This window comes from Mobula hypostoma, chromosome 18 (assembly GCF_963921235.1).
Source record: "Mobula hypostoma chromosome 18, sMobHyp1.1, whole genome shotgun sequence".
NCBI lineage: Eukaryota > Metazoa > Chordata > Chondrichthyes > Myliobatiformes > Myliobatidae > Mobula > Mobula hypostoma.
Window position 1 is genome coordinate 42,290,795 of NC_086114.1, and position 27,873 is coordinate 42,318,667.

General features: G+C 42.9%; 2 protein-coding genes across 4 annotated transcripts in view; both read right to left on the reverse strand.

Moving 5' to 3' along the window:
- psap (prosaposin) overlaps positions 1-16,028 on the reverse strand; it is a 73,792-nt gene extending 57,764 nt beyond the window's left edge. For both annotated transcript variants that reach the window (XM_063070806.1, XM_063070805.1), the window contains exons 1-2: positions 15,873-16,028; positions 2,001-2,134 (exon numbers count right to left, since the gene is read on the reverse strand). In XM_063070806.1, coding sequence (XP_062926876.1) covers positions 2,001-2,134; positions 15,873-15,912 — 174 coding nt within the window. In that variant the 5' untranslated portion in view covers positions 15,913-16,028. The remainder of the gene's footprint in view (positions 1-2,000; positions 2,135-15,872) is intronic.
- Positions 16,029-16,899: 871 nt separating this feature from the next.
- Positions 16,900-27,873, reverse strand: part of LOC134358509 (protein FAM149B1-like) — a 125,847-nt gene continuing 114,873 nt past the window's right edge. The window contains exon 12 of one of the 2 annotated variants that reach the window (XM_063070804.1): positions 16,900-17,064. In XM_063070804.1, coding sequence (XP_062926874.1) covers positions 17,023-17,064 — 42 coding nt within the window. In that variant the 3' untranslated portion in view covers positions 16,900-17,022. The remainder of the gene's footprint in view (positions 17,065-27,873) is intronic. The other variant, XM_063070802.1, reaches the window with a different exon arrangement.

A 27,873-nucleotide genomic window follows, 5' to 3' on the forward strand; every position in this document is an offset into this window, starting at 1 on the left:
TCATTTCAGGGGATCTGTCTTGGGCCCAACACGTAAGTGCCATTACGAAGAAAGTGCTGCTACTTCCTTAGAAGGTGCAAAGATTTGGGTTGATATCTAAAACTTTGACAAACGTCGATAGACATGTGCCGGAGAGTATATTAACGGGTTGCATCTTGGCCTGGTATGGAAACACCAAAGCACTCGAATGGAAAATCCTGCAATAAGTAATGGATGCAGGCCAGTCCGTCACAGGTAAAGCCCTCCCCACCATTGAGCACATCTACACACACAGCTGTCGCAAGATAAAAGCATTCATCATCAAGGACACCCACCACACAAGCCACGCTCTCTTCTCACTACTGCCATCTGAAAGAAGGTACAGGAGCCTCAAGTTTTACACAGGAACAGTTATCACCCCTCAATCATCAAGCTCTTGAATCAAAAGGGTTGTTTGTCCATTGTGACGGGTATGGTCTTTCTCTTATTCTATTGTATTTCTTGGATTTACTGTGTATGGCTGCAAGAAAACGAATCTCAGGGTTGTATATGGTGACATAAATGTGCTTTGATAATAAATTTACTTTGAACTTTAAGGGTAAGGAAAACACAAAATTCCAGATATTCCAATAGACCAACAATTCCATTGTGAGGCCACCTGGCACATTTAGACAAGGAATTACTTGAGAAAATCATTATTATATTGCATTTTGCAATCCGTTTGTGATGTGACAAGTCATTCAATACCACTTTCAAGCAAATTATAGGAAAATAGTCAATATTTTGCAGCAGATCTCTAATTACTCCAGCTTTTGATCATTATCTAAATTGACAACAGATACATCATCATTATCACCAGGTGCCATGCCTAGTTTGAGCTTTGACTGCCATGGCCCACACACTCCTGTTTCGGGTCAAGTGGATCAATTCATTGGTATTCATTTCCAATTCTCTGGCTGCTGTCTACATCATCATTTGTCTTTGCCTTCCTTTTGCTTTCTTCCCTTCAATCTTTCCCATAATTAACATGCATTCTAACTCCTCTTTCCTAATCACATATCCAATGAAGTTACATTGCCTTTTCATGATATCATACATTATTTCTCTTTTTGTGTTTGCTCTGTTGATGACATCCTCATTAGATATTCGTTTCATCCATGATATTCTTTGCATCCTCCTCAAAAACCACATTTCTGCTGCTATAATTCGTTTCCTCATGTTACGATATTGTCCAACATTCTGAGCCATATAACATAACTGGATAAACATAACATTTCAGTGCTCTGAGGCTGGTTGTCATGCCTAGTTTAGTATTGGTCAGTATACTCTTCATTCTCGTAAAGGTGCCTTTTGCCATCCCTATCCTTCTTTTGATGTCCAAGTCGCACCTGCCATCTGATGTCACCCAGCTTCCTAAGTAGCAAAATTTCTTTGCTTGCTTTATGACATCCCCATTTATTCTCAGCCTGCAGATAGGATTCTCCTTCTTTTTGGATATGACCATACATTCTGTCTTTTTGCAGTTGACAGATAGACCCATTTTCGCACTTTCTTCAACAATTATATCAGTTAAGTTTTGTAGTTCTTCCTCTGTACTTGAAATTAACACAGTGTCATCTGTATATCTGAAATTATTGATGTTTTCACTGCCAACTTTGATTCCCAAGATGTCTCTTATTTTTTGTAATACTGTTTCACTGTACACACTAAATAAATCAGGGGAGAAAACACACCCTTGTCTAACACTTCTCTTGATTTTCGTAAACTGACTCAATTCTCCATCTATTCTTACAGCGGCAGTTTGTCCCAGTACAGATTTCTGATTAGGCAGAGGTCTTTCGAATCTAGATCAACAGATACACTGCGGGCTAATTCATTAGTTGATACCATCATTAACTGAAAACAAATTTCACCAGAACCATTTATTAATTAACAATATTGTTGATTAAAGCACATGATCAAACAGCATGCAAAACTTGTGACTGATAAGGTAACAGCAGCAAATTTTCTCATCAACTTACCACAGTTGGTTGTCTCCAAACATTCTGCTGACAGTGCTTTACAGCTCCACACTCTGAAGCAGTTTTTATATCCTGACACCAAAATGGTGGCCCTTCCACACATCGTTCCTGTCCTGAGAAAGGTTTGGCCACAGCTGCCAAGGGAAAAAAATAATTTGGAGTTCATTTTGTAATCAATGTTCAGTCTAACATTTTCAAAGCTTGAGGTGTGGAAGTTTTAATCCAATGGAACCTTCTGAAACTGAGGAATGTTGTAAAATTAAAACCAATGCATCAATCACCTCACTGGACACTTGCTTTAAGATCCTAGGATGAAGTATATGCGGCCCTCTTATCAGCCTACAACTACAATAGTCCTTGTGATAATTTTCCTGAATTTTTCACTCCCTTTCAAGTTAAGTATATTGTCTCATACACAAGTATAGTGAGATACAGTAAGAACGAAAAACTTGTTTGGGGCAGCATCACTGACATGTAGATTCAAACCACACAAAGAACATAAGTTATACATGAATTTTTTTTGTACATACTGCACGGTAACAGGCCCTTCTGCTCAATGAGCCCTTCCCAATTACACCCACGTGACCAATTAAACTACTAAATCATGCGTCTTTGGAACGTGGTAGGGAACCGGAGCACCTGGAGGAAACCTACGCATTCAAGGGGAGAACATACAAACTCTTTACAGATGGCAGCGGAATTGAACCCAGGTCATCAAACTTGCTCAGATGTATTTTACAAAGTATCCTAACCAGTCGCATCATGGTCTGGCACAGCAATTTGAACCTGCTGGCAAGTAAGAAGCTGCAGAGTGTAGTGGACTCTGCCCAATACATCATGGAAACATCCGTCCCCACCACTGGTAGTATTTAGAGGAGGCAATGCCTCAAGAGAGTTGGGTAGGTTTAAAAAAACAGCAGGATGTCTCAGTCTTCACAATTACTCTAATCATGTGCTATTGAGGGTAGAAAGTATGAAAATGGGGGTAGAAAGCCCAGGCTCAGGAGGGAGAGCTTTAGATACTTGTATCATTGGTATTGCTTCTGGGATTGGTAGGACTTGTACAAGGAGGGGTTGCAGGTAAATTGGAAGGGACCAATATCCTGGCAAGGTATTTTTTTCACTCTGCTCGATAAGGTTTAAACCAGTAGATCCCAAACTCGGCGATCTCACCCCTGCCCCCAGGGGTAGTGGGAGTTTTTAAGGGAGTAAGAAAGATAAAGGGGGCGGTGAGGGGGTGCTCTGTAGCGAGGATGGTGCAGTTGAGGGATAACAGGCTTAATTTCGGAAATGAATTACTTATTATAAGCATTTGATCATTAGGGCCTCATAATTGATAACAATGATCATGTAATGACCTCCCCTATTGCTAACCCACCATTATCTTCAGATTATGCTCGAAGTGTTTTATAGTTGTTGAAAAGTAATGTGACACATCTATATTTGGCATATCATGAGATATCTGGACTGAAGAAATCGTGTTATTTCCAGGCCCAGCCTGTGTAACACTGCCATTCACTACTGTAGTACAGCATTAGTTAATACAATTTCCATACTCTAATCACACAGTGACACATTTCCTGTTTAATGGTTGTATGGTGTTCAATGGGTTCAGAATCTGCCCTTTCAAATAGCCTTGACCACATTTCTCTAACACTTGGCCCAACAGGAATATCGCTGTCCACTTTATGTACCTTCAGGCAGAGTCAGGTTTTGCCTGAGCTGTCATAACTTTCCCCTTTATTGATTGCAGCACTTGAGGTTGGACTTGAACAATAAGTGATTGACTGTGGTCGTTAATTCATACTGAAAATGGCAGAAATAGGCAAAACAAAACTAAGTGTAGATAGTGTAGTGTGGAGTATCTGAAATATGAATTTATTCGAGCACCAAGCAACTAATGTGCCTGTTGTGTAAAAAAGTCTTTTCAAATGAGGCAGTGAAGCAGCTCAAACTCCTTGAACATTCGAAGAGAACACAGGAAACAAAATAAAGCAAACAAGAACTTGGCCTATTTACAGTCACTTTGTGAAAACTTTCAGAAATGGAAATCACTTCAAAACATGCTTGCCAGCACTTCACAACAAAACAGTGATGCTTTGCGTGTTTCATACATTTCCTTGCTCATTGCCATATATGGAAAGCCCATTCAGTTGGAGAAGAACTGATTCTACCAGCAGTAAAGGAGGTTCTGAGTATAGTTTTGCATATGTCACCAGACCAAACAATTAAATCGATTCCGCTCAGCGACAACTCTGTTCAAAGACAAATAGATGAAATGTTTAAGAATGTGGAAGACACGTTGTGTAACTTATTTAGGACAATAGAATTTGCTCTGCAGTTGGGTGTGCCAACTTTGCCAGGAAGCAAAACTTTGCTTCTTGGTTATGTCCGCTTCATAAGAGATGAAAGCATGGTTCAAGAGTTGTTATTTGCAGGGGGACTAGAAAAAGATATGAAGGGAGAGTCAATTTTTTGGGTTGTTGAGCAAGTTTTCCAAAGAGAAGGACATTCTACTCACTAACATTCTTGCTTCTGTAACAGATGGGGCACTATCAATGACAGGACATCAATGTGGGGTTATTATTTTCTTGAAAAAAGCTGTACCTAACGTATTTACCATTCATTATGTAATTCACAGATATCTTGTCACAAAACACCCAAGTGATGGGCTGCACAAATCATTAAGTACTGTTACCACAGCAGTATATAAAATCAAATCCCATGCAGTCAATTCTCGACTATTTTAAGAGCTTTGTATTGGGAATGATGAATAATTTGAACACTTGCTATTGCACACAGAAATCAGATGCCTCGCGAAGGAATTTATCAATGCTTTTATGGGCATCAATAACAGCTTTTGTGAACAGCGATAAAATTAAATAATTTTATCCGACATCATATTTAAATAAAATCTCAAATGCTTCATTCAGTAATCAACTGAAGAATATTAGACATTACATTGCTTATTTGACAGAATTATTCGCAAAGGTTAATGAAATCAATCTTCAATTTCAAGGAAATATATGAATGTTATCAAAGCCAAATCAGTCAGCTCCACATTTCTATCCAAGTTTAAGTGTAACATTGGCCATCGTGACCTTTTCCAGTTTCCAAGCCTCTCTGAGTTAGAAGAAAAAGAAAGAATACCAGATGATGATCTACAAGTATAGTGTGCCCACCTGGGTGAGCTGCATGTCAGATAGATTTCAGGATCTTCTCTCGATCCAAATTACAGAGTGGGTAATAAATCCATTCCTGAATACTTGTAATAAGGAATTAACAGTAAAGTTAGAAGAAGAACTGATCTCACAGCAAAATGATTGAGCTGAAGTCAAGGTGCAAAAAAACAAATCACAACAAGACTTTTGGTTGCAGAAAGAAATCTCTGAATGATATCCTGTGCTGTGGAAAAAGGTCAAGATGTTCTTTATTGCCTTTCCGACATCACATTTAGTGGAGTGCGGTTTCAGTGCAGTCACCCAATTTCCTTTAAAGCAACGGAACAGGCTGCAAATTATTAAACATGGGGATCCGAAACTCCTGAGTGACATTCAGCCTGTATATCACTGCACCAAGCTCTTCCATCTTATTGAAAGGTGAAGCAGCAATGAAGTAGTCAATAGCTGGGGTACTCACGTATGCTCTAAAGTTGATGAAAAATAATTGTAGTTTTAAGTAGACTTGAACAATTTTTGCAATTATTTATCACTGCTTTGAATTTGCGTTCTTATTTTCTTTCATTTTCCATCAAAAATGAAAATTCTTTAGAGTTTCATAGTTTTTACGTAATGGCGGGAAAGGCTGCTGGTCAGGTCTGGGAGCCAAGGGGGCAGTAGCACAAAAAATTTGGGAGCCACTGGTTTAAACCAACCCAGCCATTGAGCGGGAAGCATTGTGGCTGTGCACCGGCTGAAACAAAGAGGATATATCAAGCAAACCTAGTGGGCAGAGCAGCAGATGCAGGTTAGGGAGAGCAGAAAAGTTCCACCCACTGCATTTACTTTAATGCAAGAAGTCCCACAGGTAAACCAAATGAGCGCAGAGTACGGATCACCACTTGGACTTAAGATATTGCTACATTCACAGAAACATGAATAATGGAAAGGAGATGGGGGGGGATTGGGTTTGTTGTCCTACTTAGTAGAGAAAACATAATGGCAGTACTCAGAACTGGATGGGCTATTTGACTCATGATGTTGTGCCGATCTTGATGCAAATTTATACTAAATGTTCTCCTCCTGTGCATCATTGATATACCTCTATTCCCTTCATATTTATGCGTCCATCTCAAAGCCTCTTAAACTCCAGCAAACTACTTGCTCTCACTTACCACCCAAGTAACCTATTCCAGGCTCCTACTGCTCTCTGCTTAAAACCTGCCCCTCAGTCACCTTTAAACTGCACCCCCCCCACCCCGATCTTACAAGCACGACCTCTGGTACACTTCTGCACGGGGAAAAAATTCTGTCTCCACAATATGTATACCTCTCATAATATTAATAACCTCGATCAGATCTCCTTTCAGTCTCCAACGTTTCAGGGAGAACAACCCAAGTTTGTCCAACCTTTCCTAACAGGTCATGCCCTCAGACAGCATTTTGCAAACTCTTCTGTGCTCTCTGCAGATCTCTCTTACAACAGGGTAATCAGAACAGCACATAATACTTAGTCAGGAAATGCAGAGTGAGACCATATGAGAAATTAGGAATAAGACACTAGTGGTCACTGTGCTGCGTTAAATTACAGGCTTCCCAATCATGGTAGAGTAACAGAGCAATACAGCACTGATACAGGCCCTTCACCCCAATGAATTCATGCCAAACAAGGTGCCCGGCCAGCTATTCTCAATTTTCTGCATTCAGCCATTATTCTCCGAGCTCTGCTCCTCTGTGTACCTATCCAAATACTTGTTAAATGATACAACAGTCAGCAGAAGCAAAGATAAAATTTTCCAACATTACCAGGATTGCCTTGGTGGGCTGTAATTTGTTAAGTGCATCCAAAGAAATGCTTAAGACAGTAAGTACCTAGTGCTACTAGAGCAGCGGTCCCCAACCACCGGGCCGCAAAGCATGTGCTATCCGGCCGCGAGGAAACGATATGAGTCAGCTGCACCTTTCCTCATTCCCTGTCACGCACTGTTGAACTTGAACATAGGGTTGCCAACTGTCCCATATTTGCCGGGACATCCCGTATATTGGGCTAAATTGGTTTGTCCCATATTTCCCCCGCTAAGGTAGAGTATTCCTATGAAACCTTTCATGCTGAAATGGCGTAAAGCAAAGAAGCAATTATCATTAATTCATATGGGAAAATTTTTGAGCGTTCCCAGACCCAAAAAATAACCTAACAAATCATACCAAATAACACATAAAACCGAAAATAAATAACACTAACATATAGTAGTAAAAGCAGGAATGATACGATAAATACACAGCCTGTATAAAGTAGAAATAATATATGTACAGTGTAGTCGGGAAGATGAAGGCAAAACCGATTTGCAGGGAAAAAAATCGGCACGTACGTGCATGAGCACGTCACGCATGCGCACACAGGTGCCCACGGAAGGCTTCATGGTCATGGTAATCTTTCCTGGGGTAAACACAAGTGTCCCGGGATTTGACTGCTACTTTTGTCCCTTATTTAGGAGAGAGAAAGTTGGCAACCCTAACTGTAAAAGACATGTTGAGGTGAGTTTAACCCTACTTGAACCGATTTCAGCGCTGGGCTGAATTGGAAAGGTCAGTACAGCTCGAACCAAGGTGTCAGGGTCCAAGCCCCAGAACGTATTGAAGCGACTGAACCTGATGTTTGGTCAACCATTTGGGTGCCAGGTCAGGGTGTTGGGGCCTGAGGCGAGGGGAAGGCTTGTTCACCTCGCTACTCCGCAACGTTTACTTGGCTCTGTGGATGGACTGTCTTTGTGGACTTCAGCTCAGAACACTTTTTGCTTGCATTTATTGTTTGCATGATCTTTTTCTCTCTCTCTGCACATTGGATGTTTGACGGTGTTTTTTTTAAATGGGTTCTTTGTTTTGTGGCCACCTGTAATGAGACATATCTCATGGTTGTATCATGTATAAATACTTTGATAATAAATGTACTTTGATTTGACCAGTAACTAAGAACATAAATGAAGGCAAGGCAAAAAACATTGTCAGAAAGGACTTTGGTAAGATAGTTAACAAGATCTCGCATGGTAGGCTGTCCAGACAATTAAGGACTCTGTGGTCCAAGGTGAGCTAGCTTACCGGATTCAAAGTTGACCTGATAAGATAAGGCATTGTTGAAAGGAGGCTTTTCTCATTGGAATCCTATGACCTGTGATGTACCACAGGGATCAGTGCAGGGACTTTTGATGTTATATATAACACACACACACATACCCTCACCCTCACTCAGTGGCCACTTTATTAGGTACACCAATACAACTCAATGCATAAAAGCATGCAGACGTGGTCAAGAGGTTCAGCTGTTGTTCAGGCCAAACATCAGAATGGGTGAGAAATGTGATCTAAATGAGTTTGACAGATGAATAATTGTTGGTGTCAGATGGGGTGGTTTGAGTATCTCAGAAACTACTTATCTGGGATTTTAATACACAACAGTTTGTGGAGTTCACAGAGAATGATGCAAAAACCAAAACAATACCCAGTGAGTGGCAGTTCTATAGGTAAAAAATACTTTGTTAATAATGACCATACTGGTTCAAGCTGACAGGAAAGTGACAGTAACTCAAATAACGATGGGTTACAACAGCCAGGGGAAACAGTGGGGATGAGCTCCCACTACTTATTAAATGCTTCCAATGGAGTGCATCTCCAATAGCTTCTAACAACTAAGTCCAGCTCCTGGCTTTCATGTGTGGCTTAGTTACTAAGCCCGGCAGAACTATTTCTACTGACAGGAGAAGGGGCAAAGGCAAGTTGCTGGCACCTTAAAATCAGTCACTTCGGGCAGATGGGGCTTGTTATCTGTTGTTGGCAACTCATCTTGGAGGAGGAAAACTCTGATCTCATCCTCTGCTGCCTTGTGGCTATACCCAATCATGGGGAAGGCTTTGGGAGTAAATCCTGAGGAAAAATCTGAAACTGGAGTCCCTAAGGCAATCCTATATAGAGTTCTATGCTGACTGGCAACTCCTGTGACACCTCTGATGTCAAATTGTATCGGTCTCTGCCATTCCTTTGGATTCACCAGGGGAGCCTGCTGCATGAGCAGTAGTTTGCTCTCCATATCCTACCACCTTTGCTCGTGTACTGGTTGCATATCATATAGACAGCTAGGAACAAAATCCATGGTCAACGCTGGTCAACAATTGCACACAATAGTGGTGTGCAGAAGAGCATCCACAGCAGCAGCAGATCACAAACATGCACTCTCAGTGGTCACTCTCTATTAGGCACAGGAGTGAGTGAGTGTGTGTGTGTGTGTGTGTGTGTGTGTGTTAACAATTTAGATGTGAGGTATGATTGATAAGTTTGAAAATGACACAAAAGTTGGTGTTGTGGATTGCGAGAAATGTTGTCTAAAGATATAGTAGGACAAAGATCAGATTGGCAGTGTACTCACAAAAGGAATTTAATCTCAAATAATGCAAAGTGGTGTGTTCCGGGAATTCATAAAGATAGGGCATATTCCTTAATGTCCTACCGTTAACACCATTTTGATGAACAGGGGGAGTTTAGGCTTCAAGTCCACAGTTCCCTGATGCTGACAATGCAATCAGACAGGAAATGGTATGTTGCCTTCATAGGTTGGGTTATCCAATATAAAGTTGGGATGTTATGTTGCAAAAGGATAGGTGGAGGAGCAAGTCTTGTTGAGGAAGCAGGGAGTCTGCAGAAGGATTTGGACAGGTTACGAGAATGGGCAAAAAAAGTTGCAGATGGAATACAACGTAGGGAAAAAGGGTACTCATGTAGAAGGAATAAAGGTGGACGCGAATTTCCAAATAGGGAGCAAATTCAGAAATCATATGTGCAAAAGTACTTGGGAACTCTAGTGCAGGATTCCCTTTAAGTCCAACTTGCAGGTTAAGTCTGTAGTAAGGAAGCCATAAGAAATGTTAGCTACAATATAAAAACAAGGGTGTACTGCTAAGGTTTTATAAGGCATTGGTCAGACTACATTTGGAGTATTTTGAGTACTTTTGACCCCTTATCTCAGAAGGGATGTGCTACCATTGGAAAGGATCCAGAGGTAGTTTCAAGAATGACCCCAGAAATAAAAGGGTTAATGAGTGTTTGACGGCTCTGGGTCTATACTCACTAGAGTTTAAAAATGGGGTGGGGGGGCCTAGATAGAACAGACTTGGAGAGGATGTTTCTAACAGTGGGAGAGTCTAGGGCCAGAGGGCACTGCTTCAGAATCAAAGGACGTCATTTTAGATGGGGAAAAATTTCTCTAGGCAAAGGGTAGTGAATCTGTGGCATTCAATGCTGCAGAGGCTGTGGAGGCCAAACAGTTGAGTATTTTTAAAGATTGATAGGTTCTTGTTTAGTAAGGGCATCAAGGATTATGTGGAGAAGGCAGGAAAGTGTGTTTGAGAGCGAAAATAAATCAGCCATGTTTGAATGGTGGAGCAGACTCAATGAGCAGAATGGCCTAATTCTGCTCCTGCATTTTATGGGAACTTTAAGAATCGCTGGTTAAACCACATTTGGAGTACTGTGCATAGTTTCGGTCACCCCACTTGTGAAAGGATGTGATTACACTGGAGAGAGTGCAGAGGAGATTAGCCAAGGTAGTGCATTGGTTATGGGAAGAGATTAGATAGACTGAGGTGTATTTTCCCTTGCGTGAAGGAGGTTTAGGGATGGTCTGATAAGGAAATATAAAATTATAAGAGGTATACATGGGTTAAGGTAGAAAATGTTTCCTTGGTAGGGATATTAAAAACAAACAGCATATAGGTTTAAGGTGAGAAGCAGCTTTGAGGTGAAAGGTTTCTTGTCCTCACCCCAAAACAGAGTGTGGATGTAATCTGTAATATGTTGCTAGAGACAGTGGTGGGAACAAGGGAAAAACTTCCAACCCTAGTGAATAGAATTCAGTGTGTTTTCACAGTGCGTCCTCCACTAGCATCCTTAAAATGATTTAGTAAATATGAAATGTTGGGAAAGGCCTGTGAAAAGCTTACACATAATGCTTAAACCCACACAATGAATGATTTACTTGTACCATGCTGATTCGGCACAAAGAACAATTACAAGAATTTGGAACAGAAAACTGGAACTAGCTCGCACTCTGAAAATCAGTCACATGGCGGTGACCGCACATTCACATGATTAGACAAAGCAGCATCCAACATCATGTGGCAGGATTACATATAGTTCAGGATTTAATCTACTTGCAAGAGTTTTGAAACTCTCTCCAACCTTTCTGGAACTGAAATTGTTGACTTGGCTATTTTAAGCATTTCAGAGAGGTTCCCCCCTCCCCCCCTTCCCCCTTTCCCCCTCTATCTTGCACACTCACACACACTCTCTCAGCATTTTAAGTTTTAAGCAATTGCGCCATCAAACAAGTATAAGGTGTTAGAGATCACCAGTGGTTGATTAATTTAGTTATGAATGTGGAGCAATTGCTGATACAGTAGTTTCAGATTGGAACTGAAATTGTTGACTTGGCTATTTTAAGCATTTCAATCTGAGGGGGGAGGGGAGGGGGGAGGGAGAGAGGGGAGGGGGGAGAGGGGGAGGGGGGAGAGGGGGAGGGGGGAGGGGGGAGGGGGGAGAGGGGAGGGGGAGAGGGAGAGGGGGAGGGGGAGGGGGAGGAGGGAGAGGGGGAGGGGGAGGAGGGAGAGGGGGAGGGGGGGAGGGGGGAGGGGAGAGGGGGAGGGGGGGAGGGGGGGAGGGGAGAGGGGAGAGGGGAGAGGGGCGAGGGGAGAGGGGGGAGGGGAGAGGGGGGAGGGGAGAAGGGGGAGGGGAGAAGGGGGAGGGGAGAAGGGGGAGGGGAGAAGGGGGAGGGAGAAGGGGGAGGGAGAAGGGGGAGGGAGAAGGGGGAGGGGAGAAGGGGGAGGGGAGAAGGGGGAAGGGGGAAGGGGGAAGGGGGAGGGGAGAAGGGGGAGGGGAGAAGGGGGAGGGGAGAAGGGGGAGGGGAGAAGGGGGAGGGGAGAAGGGGGAGGGGAGAAGGGGGAGGGGAGAAGGGGGAGGGGAGAAGGGGGAGGGGAGAAGGGGGAGGGGAGAAGGGGGAGGGGAGAAGGGGGAGGGGAGAAGGGGGAGGGGTAGGGGGAATGGGGAAGCCAGGGGCGTGGGAGGGTGGAGCCGGGGTTGCAAGAGGGTGGAGCTGGAGAGGAGGGGGTGGGTAGCGAGATGGGGTGGGGGAAGTGTAGGTGTGGTAGATCATGTGGAGAGGAGAGGTAGGTGGGACAGTGGGGATGGCTGAAGAGGGGAGAGACGAGAAAGGGGTCAGGGTGAGGGAGGAGGGTAAGGGAGAGTTGAGGGAGGGGTAGAGAATGGCATGTAGATGGAGGGTAGGGGAGGGAGAGAGAGAACGATAGGTTAGGCAACTGGGATCTAGTGAATTCCTGAGGAATATAATTGATGCAGGTGGAAGGAGGAAATCAGAAAGGTGAAAGGGTGCATGAGATTACTTTGGCAAAGATTAAGGTAGATCCAAAGGATTTTATGTATATTCAGTGAAAAAGAACAATTAGAGAGACGAGGACATTTATGTGTGGAGCCATAGGAGGTGGGCAAGGTCCTGGATGAATATTTCTCCTTTTTTTAAATAATGGTGAAGGATATGAAAACTTTAAAGAGTTATTGGGAATGTCTAGGGTATAATTTGCATTACAGCAGAGGAGGTGCTGGATGTCTTAAAAGGTATGAAGGTAAATAAATCTCCAGGGCCTTATCAGGTATATCCAAGAACGCCATAGAAAGCTAATGTGTTCTTACATAAGAAGGGACCTGGGAACTATAGACCAGTAAGCCTTACATCTGTGGTAGCTAAATTATTAGACTACAACCATTTGGAAAGGCAGAAGTTGATCAGAATAGTCAGCATGGCTTTATGGTTACGAAATCGTATGTCATGAACTTCACTGAGCTTTTTTGAAGAAGTAACCATAGTGGCTGATGGGGGGGGGGGTGCACAGCAGTAGATGTTGTCATATGGATTTCGGTAAGGCCTTTAATAACACCATGCAACCATGCATGATAGGCTGCTGGAAGATCACATGGCCTCTAAGGAGAGCTAGCTAACTGGATTGACAAATGGCTACATAGCTGGAAGAAGAGTGTGATAGTGTTACATAATTTTTTTTTGGTCTGGAGACCTGAGACTCACAGCGTTCCATGGTTTTGGTGCCAGGCCTATCGTTTGTCATCTATATCAAAGATGTGGTAAATTTGCATATGGCATAGCAGTGGCATTGACAATGATGATGGTTCTCAAGATCTACAGAGGGATCTTGGTCAACTGGGTATATGGGGCAATGAATGACAAATTGAATTAAATTCAGATAAATGTTGTAGTTTGGGAAGACAAAGGAGGTCAGACTTTCACAGTGAATGGTACATCCCTGAAGAGTGTTGTAGAACAGGGGGACCGAGGTGTTCCCTGAACGTGACATCGCAGGTAGACATAGTAGGGAGTAAGGCTTTTGAAGGCTTCCAGCATAATGACCTTAATCAGTCAGGATATTGAGTATAGAAGCTGGGATGTTATGTTGCAGTTGTATTAAACATTGGTGAGGCCACATTAGTGTTCCTGCTATAGGAAAGATACCATTCAGCTGAAAAGAGAGCAGAGGAGATTGCAAGGATGACAGTGGGATGCAAGGGAATGAGTTATGGGGATAGCTTGTTTAGATTGGGACTTTTCTCAGTGGAGTGTTGGAGAAGGATGAGTGGTTTATCAAGTCGTAGAAAATCTTGAGGGTCAACGTGAACAGTCTTTTTTCTAGGGTTGGGAAATCAATAATTAGAAGGCATAGGAGTAATAAAGACTTGACAGGAACTTGAGGGGCAACCTTTTCACCCCATGGGTTATCAGTATATGGAAGGAGATGCTGGAGAAAGTAGCTGAGACAGGTCGATTAACCCCATTTAAGAGACATTTGGACAGCTACGTATTTAGGAAGGGAAACAACAGGAATTCTGCAGATGCTGGAAATTCAAGCAACACACATCAAAGTTGCTGGTGAACGCAGCAGGCCAGGCAGCATCTATAGGAAGAGGCGCAGTCGACGTTTCAGGCCGAGACCCTTGCATCCTGACGAAGAGACTGCGCCTCTTCCTATAGATGCTGCCTGGCCTGCTGCGTTCACCAGCAACTTTGATGTGTGTTATTTAGGAAAGGGCCTGTTTTCGTGCTGTATGATTCTACGGCTGACTCTGTCACAGGAAGATCTTAACATGAGGACAGAAGAATCTATTCAAGGATGTTCTCAAAGTATCCTTGAGAAAATGAAACATCTTCACCAACATGAGAATCCTTGACCCAAGACTGCTCAAAATAGAGCAGTGCCTGGGGTATCTTTTTATTGGAGCATAAATGATCAATAAATGGCAGAGGAAGCCTATCATCTCCCACACTATCATCATCGCCATTTGTGGTAGTTTGTGATTCTGATCTCATCAGCTACCTCACAATCACAGAATTAGAGTGAAACCCTGTCATCTTTGATCTTCGGAACCATCTGAGGAGGTTCAAATGGTTCTTAATAATTCTATTATAATGCCCCATATCCACTCCCTCATTTCCTGTTCAATAAACAGCAAATCAGTTTAAATTTAGCAAACCTTCTATGGACAACATCCAATATCTATTAATATCCTTCCTAACATAAGGAAACTGTACATCAGGACTCAAAATGTGGTCCAACAAATATCCTGTGCAATTTAAGTAATAGCTTTGTATTCAATCCCCTACAATAACAGTATTGGTATCCAAATAGATCATACAAATAGACACCCAAATGCTTCACCAATTTCTCAGCATTTGGATTCCTACTTTTCCAGTCAAGGACAGTTCACACTTCCTCACTGACAACACGCTGGAGGAACTCAGCAGGTCGGGCAGCATCCGTGGAAAAGATTGGTCGACCAATCTTTTCCACGGATGCTGCCCGACCTGCTGAGTTCCTCCAGCGTGTTGTGAGTGTTGCTTTGACCCCAGCATCTGCAGATTATTTTGTGTTCACACTTCCTCACGTTACTCTCCATTTACTCGTCACTCACTGAGCCATCCCATTCTAGTCTCCTCATAACTCATTAATCAGTGACTTTAACAACCTCCACCGTTACTGTCCTCGCTCAATTCCTTTGTATAAATGTAAAATACTGAGGTCCCAGCTTGCCAACAGAACTGAACACATTCGCGCTTGCTCTCGGCAACACCGGCAGACAAACCAATTGCTTCCTACGAGGTGGCATGAGCAAGCAGGCCAAGATAGGTCACTCATACGGCCGAAATCCAGCAAAATCACTTCAGCTGAATCAACAAGTATTGGGAGAAGTGGGCAGGGAGTCGGAAACGGGCGGATGAGCGCCGTGAACCAGCGGCAGGTGTAGTTAAAGGAGAACCATTCGGGAAGGCCACACACTGCGGCAGAGCAGCTGCTGGGAAGGAGGGTGGGGAGGGTGGGGAGCGGGGGAGCGAGCGAGCGAGCGACCGGTGGGCCCGTCATTATCGCTGTTCCTCCACTGCGGCAACAGCGACCAGGAGCTTCGCCCTCAGGGTGACGCGGCGAAACCGACCCCTCAGCCCCATTACTATTCTGGAACGGGTTTTGCCCCAGCTCCACCGATCACGCAACCGCATTGCCCCGGTCCCCACTCCCACTGCCCACCTCCGGTCTCCCCGCACCCCCCCCCCCACTCCCGATCCCGCGCTCTCGGTTTCCATTCCCACTCTGACCTGCGCCAAGACACAGGACTGCAATCAGAAGCGCCGCCATCTCTCCGCCCGAGTCCCGATAGTGTGATCATCAGCTGAGCCACGGCAGCGCCCCTTCCGGCGGGGCAGACCGCCCGCAGACCCGCCTCCCAGTGCAGGCGGAGCGGGCCGTCCCGCTCCCCGGAGTGGACTCTCTTCACCCTCCTTTCTTTCACTTCCGTGGGATCAAGGTGGCCTATTCTGGGAATTGCAAACTCACTCAGAAAGGGGCAGGTAGGTGGGTATTTTTGGGAGGCCGGGACCGTCCTCTGCTGATTCCACATTGCTTCGGTCAGCAGAACTGTAGGAACCGCAGAGAATAAGAAAAAGGGGGCAGAAGTAAACTCCGCCCCACCACTCACTGTGGGCATGATTGCTCTGTCCCGGACCTCATCTATCCCTCTGTGCCAGTTCCCTTGTAGCCTGAGCTTTCAAAAATATATGTACTTCTTCAAATATTCCAGTGATTTAGGGAGAATTCCGGACATCGCTCTCGCTTATCTTTTCAACATTTGCTGCTAACTGTAGTATTGCTTCTTAATGCACGAATGCTCATAAATTGACCACACCATTCCTGTTACAACTACAGTTGGCGGGTCCTCACTCACTCATATTATACACCCACCTAGAGCCTCTTTACATCTTCCTCCATTGAAGTTTAGTGTCAGTTTGGTGTAATTTGTTCCTCTCAGTCATGCCACTGATATAGCTACTAATAGTTATAATAGTTAGCTATAAGGAGGTTGTCTTACTACAGAACCTTTCACAAAATACCAACAATTCTTTTCCCCCACATATACTGCCTAACCCTCAGATTTCCCCCAGCAAAATGGTTTTTCTTCCAATTTCAACATCTGCAGTCTCCTGTTTCTCCAACCTGAGAAGAAAATGTTTGCTCCCACTCTTTGTTTTCTGTCCAACAACCAATTCTCAATTATTCTCAGTGCATTACTTCCAAGTCCACATGCTCTAACCTTCTTGACCAACATGCTGTGGAGGACCAATTTGAAAGCCTCACAAAAATTCAAATGGGCCTCCAAATCCAAATCCCTTTCATCTATTTGAATCCCATCCTTGGGTAACTCCAGTAGATTGGTCAAAAGTGATCTTCCTTTCATAATCCATTCTGATTCTATTCTGTGTTAATTCCATTCTGTATTAACAGGACTCCAGTCTGAAAAACAACCAGAAGATCAAAGTTCCAAGTAAATTTATTATCAAAGTGCATATATGTCACCATATACAACCATAAGGTTCATTTCTTGCAGGCATTCATAGAAACATAGAAACATAGAAAATAGGTGCAGGAGTAGGCCATTCGGCCCTTCGAGCCTGCACCGCCATTTATTATGATCATGGCTGATCATCCAACTCAGAACCCAGCCTTCCCTCCATACCCCCTGACCCCTGTAGCCACAAGGGCCATATCTAACTTCCTTTTAAACATAGCTAATGAACTGGCCTCAACAGTTTGCTGTGGCAGAGAATTCCACAGATTCACCACTCTCTGTGTGAAGAAGTTTTTCCTAACCTCGGTCCTAAAAGGCTTCCCCTCTATCCTCAAACTGTGACCCCTCGTTCTAGACCTCCCCAACATCGGGAACAATCTTCCCGCATCTAGCCTGTCCAATCCCTTTAGGATCTTATACGTTTCAATCAGATCCCCCCTCAATCTTCTAAATTCCAACGAGTACAAGCCCAGTTCATCCAGTCTTTCTTCATATGAAAGACCTGCCATCCCAGGAATCAATCTGGTGAACCTTCTTTGTACTCCCTCTATGGCAAAGATGTCTTTCCTCAGATTAGGGGACCAAAACTGCACACAATACTCCAGGTGTGGTCTCACCAAGGCCTTGTACAACTGCAGTAGTACCTCCCTGCTCCTGTACTCGAATCCTCTCGCTATAAATGCCAGCATACCGTTCGCCTTTTTCACCGCCTGCTGTACCTGCATGCCCACTTTCAATGACTGGTGTATAATGACACCCAGGTCTCGTTGCACCTCCCCTTTTCCTAATCGGCCACCATTCAGATAATAATCTGTTTTCCTATTTTTGCCACCAAAGTGGATAACTTCACATTTATCCACATTAAATTGCATCTGCCATGAGTTTGCCCACTCACCCAACCTATCCAAGTCACCCTGCATCCTCTTAGCATCCTCCTCACTGCTAACACTGCCACCCAGCTTTGTGTCATCCGCAAACTTGGAGATGCTGCATTTAATTCCCTCATCCAAGTCATTAATATATATTGTAAACAACTGGGGTCCCAGCACTGAGCCTTGCGGTACCCCACTAGTCACCGCCTGCCATTCTGAAAAGGTCCCGTTTATTCCCACTCTTTGCTTCCTGTCTGCTAACCAATTCTCCACCCACACCAATACCTTACCCCCAATACCGTGTGCTTCAAGTTTGCACACTAATCTCCTGTGTGGGACCTTGTCAAAAGCCTTTTGAAAATCCAAATATACCACATCCACTGGTTCTCCCCTATCCACTCTACTAGTTACATCCTCAAAAAATTCTATGAGATTCGTCAGACATGATTTTCCTTTCACAAATCCATGCTGACTTTGTCCGATCATTTCACCGCTTTCCAAATGTGCTGTTATCACATCCTTGATAACTGACTCCAGCAGTTTCCCCACCACCGACGTTAGGCTAACCGGCCTATAATTCCCCGGTTTCTCTCTCCCTCCTTTTTTAAAAAGTGGGGTTACATTAGCCACCCTCCAATCCTCAGGAACTAGTCCAGAATCTAACGAGTTTTGAAAAATTATCACTAATGCATCCACTATTTCTTGGGCCACTTCCTTAAGCACTCTGGGATGCAGACCATCTGGCCCTGGGGATTTATCTGCCTTCAGTCCCTTCAATTTACCTAACACCACTTCCCTACTAACATGTATTTCGCTCAGTTCCTCCATCTCACTGGACCCTCTGTCCCTTACTATTTCTGGAAGATTATTTATGTCCTCCTTAGTGAAGACAGAACCAAAGTAATTATTCAATTGGTCTGCCATGTCCTTGCTCCCCATAATCAATTCACCTGTTTCTGTTTGCAGGGGACCTACATTTGTCTTTATCAGTCTTTTCCTTTTTACATATCTATAAAAGCTTTTACAGTCCGTTTTTATGTTCTCTGCCAGTTTTCTCTCATAATCTTTTTTCCCCTTCCTAATTAAGCCCTTTGTCCTCCTCTGCTGAACTCTGAATTTCTCCCAGTCCTCAGGTGAGCCACTTTCTCTGGCTAATTTGTATGCTACTTCTTTGGAATTGATACTATCCCTAATTTCTCTTGTCAGCCACGGGTGCACTACCTTCCTTGATTTATTCTTTTGCCAAACTGGGATGAACAATTGTTGTAGTTCATCCATGCAACCTTTAAATGCCTGCCATTGCATATCCACCGTCAATCCTTGAAGTGTCATTTGCCAGTCTATCTTAGCTAATTCATAGTAAATGGAAAGAAACACAATAGAATCAATGAAAAATGACAAATGACAGAGATAGACAAACAACCAAACAAGCAAAAGTGCTTAAAAGTGAGTCCATAGGTTGTGGAATCAGTTCAGTGTTGGGGTGAGTGAAGTTATCCCCACTGGTTCAAGCCTGATAGTTGACGGGGAATAATTTCCTGAATCTGGTGGCGTGGACTTGAGGATTCCATACCTTCTTCCTGAAAACAGCAGCGAGAAGAGAGCATGGCCTGGATGATGGAGGTCCTCAATGATAGATGCTGTATTCCTGCGACAACACACCTTGTAGATGTGCTCAATGGTGGGGAGGGCTTTACCTATGATGGACTGGGCTGTATCTGCTACTTTTTTGTTGTTTCTTTCTGTTGAAGGGCCTTGGTGTATTCATACCAGGCCATGATGCAACCAGTCAGTATACGCTCCACTGAACATCTATAAACGTTTGTCAGAGTTTTAGGTGAGATGCTGAATCTGAACAAACTTCTAAGAAAGTAGAGGCATTGCTGTGTCGTCTACATAATGGAAGTTACCTGCTGGACCCAGGCCAGATCCTCTGAAATGATAACGTCGAGGAATTTAAAGTTTCTGACTCTCTCCACCTCTGATCCCCTGATGAGGACTGGTTCATGGACCTCTGTTTTCCTCCTCCTGTAGTAAATAGTCAACCCCTTGGTTTTGCTGACATTGAGTGAGAGGTGGTTGTTGTGGCATCATTCAGCTAGATTCTCAGTCTCCCTCCCATACGCTGATTCATCACCACCTTTGATTTGGCCCACAATCATGGTGTTGTCAGCAAACTTAAGTGTGGCATTGGTGCTCTACGTACCCTCACTGTCATGAGTAGAACAGGGGGCTAAACACACAGCCTTGTGGTGCATCTGTGCTGATGGTGATTGTGGAGGAAATGTGCCAATCCGAACTGACTGGTCTGAATTTAAATCTAAGATCCAGTTGCACAGGGAGGTATTGAAGTTTATTGATTAGCTATGAGGGGTTGATAGTATTGTATGCAGAGCTGCGGTCGATGAAGAGCATCCTGATGCATGCATCTTCACTGTCCAGATACTCCAGAGCTCAGTGGAGTACCAATGAAATAGCATCTGCTGTTGACCTGTTGTGTTGGTAGGCAAATTTGAGTGGATCCAATTTGCTCCTTAGGCAGAAGTTGATATGCTTAATCGCCAACCTCTCAAAAGCATTTCATCACAGTGGATCTATGTGCTACTGGATGATAGTCACCAAGACCACGAAGAGTTTGCTGGAAGGGATTTATGAGAATCTCTAATGAGAACCTCCCGTTTAAATTGGTTAATAATCATTTTTCATATCTTGGGATTAAAATTACCTGTAAACATAAGGATTTATTTAAGACTAATTTCCTACCCTTAATTGATCACATTACACAACTTTCATTTAAATGGTCTCCACTTTATTTAACTTTGATTGGTCGTATTAATGCTGTTAAGATGTTTATTCTGCCAAAATTTTTATATGTATTTCAGGCATTACCGATTTTTGTTCCAAAATCCTTTTCTGACAAAGTTGACTCTAAAATTTCTTCATTTATTTGGCAAAATAAAAACCCGAGACTGGGTAGAATACATCTACAGAAAGCTAAGAGAGATGGAGGTTTGGCATTACCTAATTTTAGATTCTATTATTGGGCAATTAATATTTGACACATGAAATTTTGGTTACTTGACCAAGATACACTATCCATTCCTAAATGGGTAGTATTGGAATTACAATCTGCTCAAGGTTATGCACTTGGCTCCATTTTAGGTTCTTCTCTTCCTTTCGATTTGAAATACCATAAACAGGTTTGTAACCCGATAGTTAAATATACCTTACGTATTTGGTTTCAATTCCGAAAATTTTTCAATCTTAACCGATTTGGGCTTGCGATTCCTATTTTAGGTAACATATTCTTTCCCCCCTCTTCTACAGACCGTGCCTTTCAAATTTGGAAGACTAATGGTATATCACGGTTTTTGGATTTATTTTTAGATGGCTCCCTTATGGCTTTTGAACAACTATCTAACAAATATAACGTACCAAGAATACATTTTTTTTAGATATCTCCAAGTTGGAAATTTCCTAAGTACCATACTTTCTTCCTTTCCAACGTTACCCCCTACATATATTTTAGATACTATAATTAACCTTAACCCATGTCAGAAAGGTGTAACGGCTATTATTTATAATACTATCATGAAACTTAGGAAAGCTCCATTCGATAAGATTAGGTCAGATTGGGAAAAGGAATTGGGCTTTACTATCTCGCCGGATGACTGGGCGCATATTTTACAACTAGTCAATACTTCCTCTATCTGTTCCAAACATTCCCTAATTCAATTTAAAGTTGTTCGTAGAGCACATATGTCTAAAGATAAATTAGCTCGTTTTTATTCTTATATTAACCCTCTTTGTGACAGATGTCATGGGGAGATAGCTTCCTTAACTCATATATTTTGGTCCTGTCTTACTTTGGAAACTTTTTGGAAAGACATTTTTAATATTATCTCAAAGGTATTGAATACAGATATTTCTCCCCATCCTATTACTGCTATCTTTGGATTACCCAAAATTTCCAGTAATCTTTCCCCTTCAGCCCATAGAATGATTGCATTTCTTACTTTAATGGCGAAAAGATGTATTTTACAACATTGGAAGGAGATTAATGCCCCAACTACATTCTTTTGGTTTTCTCAGACAATACTATGTTTAAATTTGGAGAAAATCAGAAGTAATCTTTATGATACTTCAGTTAAATTTGAACAGACCTGGAGATCTTTTATTCAACATTTTCATTTAATGTAATTTTTTTTTCTCTCTTTGCCCATATTTACATTCCCTTCTTGCTTTTTAACTGTTTTTAATGGAGGTCGGGTTTGAGGACGTGATTGTTTTAAGTTGTTTAAGTCTACTTGATACCTAGTTAGCCCATTGCTTTGCGTTGCTTTTTAGATTAGTTGCACAGTGGGTTTTTTTGGGGGGTTTTTTCTTCTCTTTATTGATATGTATGGAAAATTAGTATACTATTATATTACCTTGTTATTTTATATCTAAACTGCACTGTTTGTACCATTTTTTTGTGTATTAATATCTCTTGTAAATTTATATCGCAACAGTGTATTAGTTTCTACATGGTTTACCTTTTGTGTACTAATTCAATAAAAAGATTTAAAAAGAGAATCTCTGCAGATAAATGCTGGCTCACATGTCCAGAAACCTACTGGGAGCTCTTGCTTCTGAGTGTCTGAACAGTTCCTCCTGCTCTTACTCGTCTGTCAGATGCTTTTGGTTTGGCTGTCACCCTGATGCTACTGGTGCCTCAGCTTGCTGATGGTCCATCTTTACGGGCAATTGCTGAAATGCCTGATGGATAATTGGGAGCATATATCAGTCCATCTCCAACCTACTGACCCAGCAGTGCAGAAGGTAGTGCAGTTTGCCTTACTGCTCTGGTGGCTTCTGGGTTCAATCCAGCCCTGTGTCCGAGCTTAGGCATTCTCACGGTTAACTGTGTGGTCTTTCTTCAGGTATTTTGGTTCCCCCTCACAAGGTAGGTAAAGATGAGAACTGTAAATTCCCCCAAATGTGGGTAGGTAGGTGGAGAATGAAGCGGGAGAAGCTGGACATGGAAGAGAATAGGTCACAGGGAAAGAAATGGGGAATGGGATTGATGAGATCACGGGGAAGCTGGCATAGATTCAATGGGGCAAATGCACTCCCTCCATACAATAAAAAGTAAAACATGAAAATGGGACTAATGGGTGATACTGACCCTTGGTTCTGGTAGTTAACGGAATGCCTAGCCAGCCAGCTTCCCACTGCCCGTTGATGGGTAGGTGAGAGAATATATTGTGGAACAACAGGGGTAAAAGGTAATGGTAAAGATAGGACTGTTTTGCTGGAAGTTGATGCAGGCTGCATGGTCTCCAGCTCAGCACCATGTCTCGCCTTTTGTACTCAAGTGCTTTTGCAGTAAATACTAAAATACCATTTCATTTTCTTCATTGCTTGTGGAATCTTACTTCAGCACAGAGGAAGCCATCCAGCGGTACCAGTTCCCTTTCTCTTTCCCATGTTATGCAGCATGTTCACTAACTCTCCTAAAATGTAATTTGTTGTAGTCAATTAATCTACCAGCACATCTCTGGAATGTGGAATGAGAACTGAGCACCTGGGGGAACCATAGTTCCTGGGTGAATATAGAAATTCCATATAGACAGCACCTGAGTACACTATCATTTTTGCCAATAAAGGCCCACATATCAGCCTTATTAAGTTTCAGTATAAGTTCTGTTTTTATTGTTCTCACTAGCTGACTCTTACATTTTTCTCTACTTTTTCTCATCAAGGCTGGGTCCTTTCCTAATTCCTAAGTTTTCCCAGTCCTTGCGTTGAGTGCTTTTTTACCACATTTATCTGCACTATTTTGATAGCCACAGCTGGACCGCTTTCCCTTTTCCTGCTCTAAAGCAATTAGCTCTTAATTATAAACGCAAACAACAGGAATTCTGCAGATGCTGGAAATTCAAGCAACACACATCAAAGTTGCTGGTGAACGCAGCAGGCCAAGCAGCATCTATAGGAAGAGGCGCAGTCGACGTTTCAGGCCGAGACCCTTCGTCAGGAGTCCTGACGAAGGGTCTCGGCCTGAAACGTCGACTGCGCCTCTTCCTATAGATGCTGCTTGGCCTGCTGCGTTCACCAGCAACTTTGATGTGTGTAGCTCTTAATTATAGTTTGGTTCTAATCATATCTTTAAATATAGCTTCCCCATCTAACATAGTCAACCCATAGTTTATGCCTTTGTGGCCATTTGGTTTAGATTTATGACCCTGCTTTCAGCTTGAACCAAATAATTTCTGTGATTATCATATAATAATCACTCATTCCCTAAAGATCATCAATTAATCCTTTCTATTTGCACAATAACTCCTCCTTCCAGCATACTGATCGGCAATTCTAATTTGATTTCTCCACACTATATGTAGATTACTGCTCCTTATGGTTATTGTATAACCATGTTACACCTATCTCCTTTTAATTTTATTTGTTATTTATTGAGATACAGAGTAAAACAGGCCCTTCCAGCCCTTTGAGCTGTGCCACCCAGCAAAACCAGATTTAACCCTTGTCTGACCACAGGCCAATTCACAATGACTCATTAATCTACGAACCAGTACATCTTTGGACTCTGGGAGAAAACCCATGGGGAGGACGTACAAACTCCTTGCAGATAACATCAGAATTGAACTGCAAACTCTGAGGCCCTGAACTGTAATAGTGTTGCACTAACCACTAAGCCATCATGGCATAGCATGGCATACACTGCTCTTTGAAGATCTTAACACAATTCCTGCCCATTTTCTGCCTCTTATGATATTTTAGCTCCATGCAAACACATTCTACTTCTTGATTTTGAGCTCTGATACTACTTTGTATGCCCTCTAGTATCCTAGAAAAAAAAGACTCTTACTGTCCCTTTCCAAAGCATCCACATGTAAGGGAGTGACCAGAACTGCACTTAATCTAACTTTTTAGATACTCTTTTGTGTTGAAAGCTGACTTACTTTCACTCTTTCTGAGATAGCTGTTGAGGCCAGTGTGGGATCAACAGCTTCTGCCACAGATGTAAAGGATTCACAGTGCAGGAGAATTATTGGAGAGGTTCTGCATTCTTTCCACTGTTTTCACTACAATCTCCGATTGAGCAGATTCAAGGTAGCCTGATGTTCTTTCGTTGTGAACAGGCATGAACCAGGGACTTCAAGAGGCAATTAGTATTTGCAATTTTCCAGGAGGTTTTGAGTGTTCCCTCTGTTTTCCTGGTAACTGTTTGCGTTCACAGAGCTCAGATATAGTGTGTTGTAGGAGTTGTGTGTCATGCATGTGGATACTCTAGGTAAACTGGAGCTGGCAATGTAATCAGTGCTGGGGATGTTGGTCTGAGAAAGGTCCCCTGACATTGCTTCACCTTCCCAACTAGTGGATTTGCAGGAGTTTGCAAAGACAATGTTGGAGATACCTTTGCAGTTTAGAGGCTGTATAGTAGAGCAGAGATCACTGCTGTCAATAGGAAGATGGAGACCTCAACTTTCTTTGGTATTTCTGCATTCCCTCAGCCAGACCTGAAAATACATCAATCTTCTCAGTGTGCGTCACCTTTCTGATGAAAACCTCCCAATTGTAATTATTATCTGACATTTCCAAAGCAGGAAGTGGTGTGGATCCCACACTATTACCTCCCACTAGAAATCACAGTTAAAAAATTATACAGTAATACAGCCATAACAAAATTTGACCCAGCAAGTCCATGCCAACCCACAGTGCAAACCCATCGAGTCTCAATTTCCTATGTTTGGTCCATATCCCTCTCCAAGTGTCAACTTTCCATATACCTATCCAAGTATTTCTTAAATAATATTTTTGTACCTGCCTCAACCACTTCCTCTGGCAGCTTGTTCCATATACTTCCTGCCTTCTGCATGAAAAGGTTACCTCTTGGGACCCTTTTCAATCTCTTTTCTCTCACTCTAATCCTATGCTCTCTAATTGCTGACTCCTCTACCCTGGGGAAAAGACTATTACCATCCACCTTATCTATGCCTTTCATAAATTTTAGTTATTTTGAAAGTATCACCCCCCATTCTTTTCCATTTTAAGCCAAGCTCTTCCCATGACTCAGGCCATCAAGTCCCAGCACCATTCTGCACTCTTTCCAAATTAACCACTTTTTCTATATAAGGATGACCAAACTGAACACAATACTTCAAGTGCAGCCTCATTACTGATTTCTACAACTGCAGCATAATATCAGCTCTTATACACATTGCCCTGACTTTTCCAGGCCAACATACAAAATGCCCTTTTCACTACACTGCCTAACAATGACTGTTTTCAACAAGCTACGTATAGAACATGGAACTGGAACAAGCCTCAAAGCTCACATTGTCTGTGATGCCACATTGAACTAGAGTAACACATACAAAATGCTGGTGGACAGCAAATCAGGCAGCATCCATGAAAAGCAAAAAATAGTCAACATTTTGAATGAAAACCCTTTATGGGACTAGAAAGAAAGGGGGAAGAAGCCAGAATCAGATGGTGGGGAAGGGAAAGGAGTATAAGCTAGAAGCTGACAGGTGTAGCCAGGTGGTGGAAGAGGGGCATAAAGTGAGAAGCTGGGAGGTGATAGCTGGAAAAGGTAAAGGGCTGAAGAAGATAGAATCTGATAGCAGAGGAGAGTGGACCATAGGAGAAAGGGAAGGAGGAGGGGCACCAGGGGCAAGTGAAAGGCAGGAGAGGAGAAGAGAAGAGGTAAGAGGAGAGTCAGAGTGAGGAATGGAGGAAGGGGGAATGGGGAAAAATGACCAGAAATTAGAGAAATCAATATACATGCCATTAGGTTGGAAGTTACCCAGGCAGAATATGAGATGTTGCTCCTCCAACCTGAGAGTGCCCTCATTGTGGTCGTAGACCAGCATATGAGGGCATGGACTGACATATCGGAATGAGAATGGGGATTGGAATTAAAATGGCTGCCACCAAAAAATTTAAAAATGCAAACAGGAGGAAATCTTTAGCTGCTGGAATTTCAAGCAACACACATAAAAGTTGCCACCAGGAAATCCTGCTTATTGCAGATAGAGGGAAAGTGCTTAAGAAATTGGTCCCTCAATCTATGTTGGGTCTCACTGATGTTGAGTAGATTGCATTGGGAGCATCAGATATAGTAGATGATCCCAATAGACGTGCAGGTGAACTGTTGCCTCACCTGGAAGGACTGTTTGGGGTTTGAATGGAGGTGAGGGATGAGGTGAATGGGCAAATGTAGCACTTCATCTGCTTTCAGGCATAAGTACCAGGAGGCAGATTAGTGGGGAATGATGACTGGACAAGGGAATCAGAGAGAGCAATCCTTGCTGGAAGCAGAGAGTAGGATGGAGGTAAAGATGTGTTTGGTTGGAGGATCCTGTTGAAGATGGCATACGTTGTGGAGAATGATATGCTGGACGTGGAGGCCATGGGGTGGTACTTTTAAAGACAGTGTATAGGAGATTTCCCAGATGCTACCTGGATTAGAGAATATGTCTTATGAGGAAAGGTTGAGCAAACGGGGTTTTTTTTAATGTAACGGGGGATGAGAGGTGCATAATATTTTGAGAGACATAGACAGCCAGCACCATTTTTTCCCCAGAGTGGAAATGGCCAATACCAGAGGACAATCATTTCAATGTGAGTGGAGGAAAATTTAAGGGAGACATCAAGATGAAGATGAAGATGAAGATGGAAGAGGGAGTGGTGGGTTCCTGGAATGCACTACTGTGACTGATGGTAGGAACTGATGCAATCGGGACAGTTAAAAAACTCTTAGGCACATGGGTATAAGACAAATTGAGGGGTATGGACTGTGTGAGAGGGAAAGGTTAGATTGATCTTGGAGCTAGTTTATATAGGTCAGCACAACACTGTGGAGTCATACTGTGTTAT